The sequence below is a fragment of the Gopherus evgoodei genome, chromosome 9 (genome assembly GCF_007399415.2).
Source record: "Gopherus evgoodei ecotype Sinaloan lineage chromosome 9, rGopEvg1_v1.p, whole genome shotgun sequence".
Lineage (NCBI taxonomy): Eukaryota > Metazoa > Chordata > Testudines > Testudinidae > Gopherus > Gopherus evgoodei.
In genome coordinates this window covers 5,587,515-5,595,134 of record NC_044330.1, presented here as the reverse complement: position 1 = coordinate 5,595,134, position 7,620 = coordinate 5,587,515, and the positions used below count along the sequence as shown (strand labels likewise).

Below are 7,620 nucleotides of genomic sequence, written 5' to 3'. Positions count from 1 at the left end.
CGAATCCCCACCCTGCCGCTCAGCAGGTGATGAGATAGAAGTGGGAAGTAAACAATCGAAACTCCATTTGTAACTCAGCACACTTTGGAGTGTCCTCACGAACAGTCAGGAGGGATGAAGAAGCTGAACATGGATTCTTGGAGAGAAATGTTTTATGAGAAGATAGAGGAGGTGAAGCCACAAGACCACTGGGACCTAAAGATGGACCAGAACCTTGATTACAATGACTTGGGACCTGGTTGGAAACAATCACTGCAAGAACATTCATTTGCCAGGTGAGAAGCAGCAGCTGATCGGGCAGCTGGAGATTACTTTAGGACTTCACATATATCACCACCTCCTTAGTCATCGACAAATGATCTATTTTTAGTGAGGGATGCAGTGTGTGTGTGTGTGTGTGTGCGGGGGTGTAGTAGCATATATACAATTGCTTTAATTATGCCTTTAAATGCATCCCTCACTTTCAAAAATGTTTCTTCTTTTTTAGAAAAAAGAACAGGAGTACTTGTGGCACCTTAGAGACTAACACATTTATTTTAATAAATATTTATTTTAATAAATGTGTTAGTCTCTAAGGTGCCACAAGTACTCCTGTTCTTTTTGCAGATACAGACTAACACGGCTGCTACTCTGAAACCCCTTTTTAGAGGCATTTTCTGTTCCAGCCATCGTACGCCCCTCCCTCCCCCTGCTTCTGCAAAAGCTGCTGCTACACCTCTTGTTTTAGAAGTTTAGTTTTTTGTTTGAGTTTTATACAGTCTCTCTCTTATGCTATTTGAAAGTTGTTGGACATGGAGATGGCACCTGGACAGCAACCTGAGCCAGTGTTTAATTTGTAATGAAAGTGGTGCTGGGCTTCCACCTCGGCAAGCCCCAGCACAAATTAAGCACTGGCTGGGCGGGTGGAAAGTGGTGGCTGCTGGCCAGGCCCCCAGCTCTGAAGGCAGCCTAGAAGTGCGGCAAGCCCTAGCACAAATTAGGGACTGTCCCTAGGGCCTAGTGAGGCGGTGCTCCTTCTAATGCTTCAGTAGTTATGGCACTATCATAAGGTTTGGGGGATCTGGGTTCAAGTCCCCACCTAGCTGAATAGATCTGATGATCTGGGTCTTAGCCTCTCTGTGCATCAGTTTCCCATCTGTAAAATGGGGGTGAGAGAACTGCCCTGCTTCACAGGGGTATTGTGGGCATAAATGCTTTAAAGATTGTGAGGTGTCCAGATACTATAGTGATAAGAGCCAGGGGTTTTCAAACTTTTTTTCTGGTGACCTAGTTGAAGAAAATTGTTGATGCCCGTGACCCAGTGGAGCTGGGGATGAGGGGTTTGGGATGTGGGAAGGGCTCAGAGCTGGGGCAGAAGGTTGGAATGTAGCAGTGAGGGCTGCAGGGTTGGGCTGGGGATGAGGGGCTTGGGGTGCAGGAGGGGCTCTGGGTTTGAGGGGGCTCAGGGCTGGGGCAGGGGTTGGGGTTCAGGAGGGGGTCAGGGCTCTGGGCTGGGGGTGCAGGCTTTGGGGTGGGGCTGGGGATGAGGGGTTTGGTGTGCAGGAAGGGTCTCTGGGTTTGTGGGGGGGGCAGGGGATTGGGGCGTGGGTTGGGGCATGGTCTTACATCGGGCGGCTCATGGTCAGCGGCGCAGCTGGGGTGCAGAGGCAGGAGTCCTGCTTGTCCTGGCACCGCGGACCACGCTGTGCCCCGGAAGCAGGCAGCAGCAGGTCTGGCCCCTAGGCAGAGGCGCACAAGCAGCTTCATGCAGCTTTCGCCCGCAGGTGCTGTTCCCAGTTCCTGGCCAGTGGGAGTGCGGAGCTGGTGTGTGGGCTGGGGGCAGTGTGTGGAGCCCCGTGGCCCCCCGCCTAGGAGCTGGACCTGCTGCTGGCCACTTCGGGGGCACAGTGCGGTGTCAGAACAGGTAGGGACTAGCCTGATCCTCAGCTACTGTAAATCAGAGTAGTTCCTTTGGGTGCCCTGGAGCTAGGTCAGTTTACACCAGCTGAGGATTCGGCCATCAAGGAGATACAGTATGAATATGGATAGATAGCTATCCAGTTGGCTGGTAGTCAGGGCAATCCCGCCCCAAAGGCATGTATTGTTGTGAAAGCCTCTGGTACATTTAGTGCTGCTGTAAGGTGCTGGACTGACATCGATGGTGCCTGATTCAAGGTGCTACTCTGGTTTTACCTCATTGTAAAAAGGTTTGGGAGGGGTGGTGAATAATCTGCTGTATGTGAGGCCAAAAGCGCTAATCCAACCCAGGGACGCATAAACAGGAGAATCTCATGTAGGAGCAGAGAGATTATTTTAGCTCTGAATTTGGCATTGGAGCAAGCGCTGCTGGAATCCTGCATCCGGTTGTGGTGCCCATAATTCAAGAAGCAAGGTGATAAATTGGAGAGGGTTCAAAGAAGAGCCATGAGAATGAATAAAGGGTTAGAAACCATGTCTTATAGCAGTAGACTGAAAGAGCTCCAGCTATTTAACAAAGTGAAGGTTAAGAGGTGACTTGATGACAGTCTGTAACTATCTACATGGGGAACAAATATTGAATAATGGGCTTTCAATCTAGAAGAGAAAGGTCTAAGAGGACCTAATGGCTAGAAGTTGAAGCTAGAGAAATTAAGGCTAGAAATAAGGTGTAAATTTTTAACAGTGAGAGTAATTAACCATTAGAACAACTTACCAAGGGTCATGGTGGATTCTTCATCAGTGGCCATTTTAAAATCAAGACTGGATGTTTTTCTAAAAGCTCTGCTCTAGGAATTATTTTAGGGCAGTTCTCTGGCCTGTGTTACGCAGGAGATCAGACTCGATGATCACAATGGTCCCTTTTGGCCTTAGAATCTATGAATCTGTAATTACATTGAAATGCATTAAAATAAGGCAAGGCAGTGGTGGACTCTGCATGGTGAGCATTACACCTGCTTACACTGGATCTGGGGTTGGCCCCATGTCTTTAATTAGCCTGCACTGCTGGTTGGTTACTGTAATGGGATCTACAAACCCCATACTGAGCTGAGGCAGGAGCGGGAGTGGAGCCTCTCCTGTCTGCAGGCAAGCAGCCCAGCCACACCTACAGGCAGCTACTGGAGCTGCCAATCATGGAGACACTCTTTTTGGAGTGGCGGAGGCAATAATTGCCTATATAAGACAAAGCCTCTATTATTGAGATGGTCCTGATAATATCGGGACATCTGGTCACCTATGCATGCTATGTCTCTTTCCTCTTTTTAGCTTCCAGTGCTCAAGGTGCCAGCATTTCTGGTCATCAGTTCAAGTGGTTATTCTGTTCCACATGTACCTGGACCAGCACAGGAGAAAAGGTTGGGTGAAGATGAGAGTCTTTAGACAAGAATGTTATGAGTGCTCCGAGGGTAAGTTAGAAGAGCCAAATTTCAAGGAGGAAAGTGTCCAGAGGGTCTTGGAGAGCTTGGTCATCAGCATTAGGGAGAAATGCTATGGAGAGTATGTGGCCCAGTTATCTGAGGTTACAGTGATAGGACGGCACTATGGACCACATCGGAGTGACCATTGTGAGGCTTGTCTGTTGGGAATACATCAGAGGCCCAAACATACAATGTATTATGGAAGACCCAAAGACACATTGTACCATGGGACATCCAAACACACAATGCCACCAGTTCGGCTACCATCACATGATTTACCCCAGGACACGAGTTCCTGTGATTTCAAGTTTTGCTGTGTTTTCTGTATTATTTGCATTTTAATTTTTATTTGTATGAGCAGTTGGAACATAAAGCTATTCAAATATTGGGGGTAACCCCCCCCCCGATTCATGAATAATTGCAAATACAGTCAGCTAGTTTGGTTTGCTCTGACTGGTGAGCTTGTATTACTTATTTTACCTGAGTGTGTAGATAATTGCTAGGGATTCAACAACATTTTCGAAAGTCCCCCAAAACTTCATGAATTCTGGTGGGAATGATTCCGAGTCGGAAAATTCCAACCAGAACTACATCAGTCATCCCTCGCTTTTCTCTAGTTATTGTTCTCCTGTTTGAAAACTTCCAGGTGGCTAATCAAGGAGCAGAAACGATACCACATGACTTAGGTCACCACCCACACACCAGGAGTAATGAATGGCTAAAACGAACAGTTTGTGAACAGCCCCAGAGACTGAAATTATTTGTCTGGACTATTTGGCAAATCCAATAACCAACACGTTGGATCCATGAACCCAGAAAGAAGCTACTTTAATAATGAATATGATTTGTGATGACTGATGTAGCTGGTTCTATCTGTTACCTTCCTGCTTTTTAAGGCATTTGACATTGAAAACTGAACAACAGGAGAGAAACTGGATTTAACAACTGAACTATTTGAGGAAAGATGGGCTAAGGAAATGAACTAATTCAAAAGAGAATCATAGCAATGTCAGGCTGGAGGGAAACTCAAGAGGTCATCTAGTCCACCACCCACCATGCCAAGGCAGGATAAAATAAACCTAGACCATCCCGGATAGAAGTTTGTCTCCCCTGCTTTCAAACACGTTCAGCGATGGAGATTCCACAGCCTCACTTGGTAACCTGTTCCACTGCCTAGCTATCCCTGAAGTTTTTTCTGATATCCAGCCTAAATCACCATTGCTGCAAACAAAGCCCATTGCTTGTTGTCCTACCCTTGGTGGACATGGAGAATAGTTGATCACTGTCCTCTTGCCTTGGACGTAGTTGAAGAGAGTTATCACATCCTCCCTCAGCCTCCTCTTCTTTAGAGTAAACATGCCCAAAATCGTGGATCCAACTGTTACAAAAATCATATGTATCCCTAATGCAACTCATAACACCGACTGCTTCGCTGTGATGTAGTCAGTTACCTTTTGTGTTTGTCACCCTTTTTTCCCCTTGTGCAGGAAATGAATTGTCCCGTCAATAACTGTGTGTCTCTAAAAAAAAGGAAGTAACTGAAAAAGCCAAGGTGATGGGGAAGCTTAGTTGCTGTCTCTTTAAATGCCCTAATTCAGGTTGGGTAGTTACAAAGCCACATGTGTAATGTTGTGGTTAACAGTGAAGCAACTCTTTGGTTTGCCCTTGAAATGAGTTGTTCCTGTTAACTAATATACACTGACTAGCATGCTTACATTTTATGCTGGTAATAGATCCCTAAATGGCCCCCTAAAGGATTGAGCTCACAACCCTGGGTTTAGTAGGCCAATGCTCAAACCACTGAGTTATCCCTACCCCCTTTGCTCTAGGCCATATTAATAAACTCAAGTGACATTGATTATTCAGTCTCCAGTATATTTCATAATGAACCAAAGGCGGCTGAAGCAGCTGACCAGGCAATTTACCCACAATTCTAAGGATTCTTTTGTAGCCTGGATTCAGTGGTTGCTCTCCCTTGGCTGGGGAGTGGGGGCATGGCATAGGTTCACCCATTACAGTACCAACTTCTGCACCAAATGAGGCAGGGGCTATCTAGCCTTATTCGCTTCTCAGCCCTGCGTCATTCCCGAGAACCACCTGTCTTGTGCACTGAAAGAAGCAGAGGTCCTGGGGAAAATATGGCACTCGATCATGTAAATTACCTTATCAGAATTCATAGGCACAAGGGAGCTGAATTAAAGCTGCACGGGCAACCTTAGTACTGGCATTGCCGGAATTCAGGATGTTGCAATCTTAATGTTTCGAAGCTCCCGCTCTGTCCATCTCGCTCTTGTGGCCGAGGGGCAGCGCTGACTTGCCTCAGGGAAGTGTTTGAGTTACACACATCAAGTGGGCACAGATAATCCTCACTTGTAACCATTCCCTGCTACAGGCAATCAGAGATGCTGCTGCGTGGCCTTGCTTGGTACAACTGTGCAATGCTCCCACAACATGCTCTTCTGGTGAGTTTCCTGCCCCCTCCCCGGCAAGCCCCCATTCCTACCCCCCCATTCGGCTGGGTATGAAAGGGAATCTCTGTCCTGAACCCAGAAGAGAGAGGCATCAACCGAAGTGTTGCACTGAGCCTGTGCCTGCAGATGGCGCCCTGCACCCTTAGCCTGAGATTTGATTCCTCCCAGACAACATTTTTAACCACCTATTGCCTTTCGGCTGCAATGATTGACTCAGGGGCAGAAGTAGCCTAGAGAAGCCTGGTTGGGTTAAATCTCCGTCGGGGTCTGTGCTGTTGAAGTGCAATGCAATGAATGTTCCTCCTCTCATCTCGTTTTGCCCCTTCTGCCTAACCGACCCCTCCAAACTAAAGCCATATCGAAATTAATAAAATCTAAACAAATGTAAACCCCACCCGAGGTTTTTACCCTGCAAAGGGAGAAGTGCCATAAAATCCACTCTGGGCTTTGCTGTTCCTATTGATGGTACTTGGAAAGTGATTGGCTGCTGCGATGGTGGGCAGTACTATAAAACTCTATTAGATAGCTAGATCCTCAGAAATAAGTTGCTGTGACTGAGAGTTAATTATTCTGCTTGCTTTATACTAAACCCAGGGCACACCGCTGGGCGTTCTAACGAAGTTGAATTCATTTGTGGCTCTGTCTTTCAAGCCAAAGTGGCTTTTTGGCTGCTAAAAAGTGGCCAGGGACTTCCCACCAGGCCTGTGTTTGTTTACACTGTTTCTTAGCTATTGAACTTTGAAAATACACATCCAGTGAAACATAACAGGCCAAAGTAACCCCTGATGAAAGGCCACTGGTGCCAATGATTTCAGCTCTTCCACTGCGACCGAGGGCACAAGCCAGCCCCATGTTGGCAGTGGGGACTTTTCTGAGCTTTTTTTTTTAGGGAGGAGCAGCTGTGTTCCTTGTTTCCATGAATAACGTGTTTCCTGTTGCCTTTGCAGGTGTGACTGGATGTCTCCTGACAGCTCCTGCCCGTCCAGGTACACATGCACACTCACACTCTCTCTCTCACACACGGGCACATTGTTCATATACGTGCAGATGAGACTGAAATGAAATGACACACTAAGAGCTCTGACCTGAGGCCCCTCTGACTTTAGGAGCCTCCCTGGGGTTCCTCAGTGGAAGAAAGGGCTTGGAGCGGGTGCTGATTTCAGCCACTCTCACCTTCCATCCCCGCCTTTGCTGCACCAGGCACAGGTGGTGACCAAACGCCACACCCCACCATTTGCGCTCGAGTCTTCATTCCCACTGGCGGGGAAAGGCCAGGAAAGCCCCACACCCCATACCAGGGGGTTGGCTGCTGGAACAACGTCTGGGACTGAACGGCTTCAGAGGCCAGGAACGGCCGACCCCCTCACTCAGAACAATGCTGGGTGCTGTGCCTGAGATGCTCCATTCCAGTCAATAGGAGAGGGACTTCCACAGTCCCCTGGCAAAGCAGACCGCCCAGGGGTTTGCTCCAGCTCCGATGTCGTGGGGTTTGTGCTGCAACCCTTCCCCCCTTCTGAGGCGAGCGTGTGTGTGTGTATGTGTGTGGGGTATGACAGCATTGTCCAGCGCTAGTTGTGATGCTCCTTGTCTCCATTGGGAACGCCCTGTCTGTTCCAAAGAAACACACTGACAGTTGGTTTCCATTGTGCACCAGCCCCGAGTCTAATCACGCCGTGCCCAATGGCATTCCTGGGACCGATGCTATAGAAACGTACTGGGCCTCATTTGCTAAAAAAAAGTTTCTTCAAATAAAAAGGAGATTTTTTAAAAATAAA

At 47.8% G+C, this 7,620-nt stretch overlaps 1 protein-coding gene across 4 annotated transcripts; it reads left to right on the top strand.

Annotated features, from left to right (window-relative positions):
• LOC115657682 (receptor-transporting protein 1-like) lies at window positions 1–7,620 on the top strand. Of its 4 annotated transcripts, XM_030575769.1 has the most exons (4): window positions 1–275; window positions 3,223–3,362; window positions 5,767–5,836; window positions 6,793–7,620. In XM_030575769.1, exons 1-4 carry the CDS (start codon window positions 115–117, stop codon window positions 6,905–6,907), a joined length of 486 nt encoding a protein of 161 aa, XP_030431629.1. In that variant the 5' UTR covers window positions 1–114; the 3' UTR covers window positions 6,908–7,620. The 4 variants fall into 4 exon arrangements, 3 of the variants coding, with proteins under 3 accessions (XP_030431629.1, XP_030431630.1, XP_030431628.1); XR_004002030.1 differs by having other exon boundaries at window positions 3,223–5,836; XM_030575770.1 differs by lacking the exon at window positions 5,767–5,836.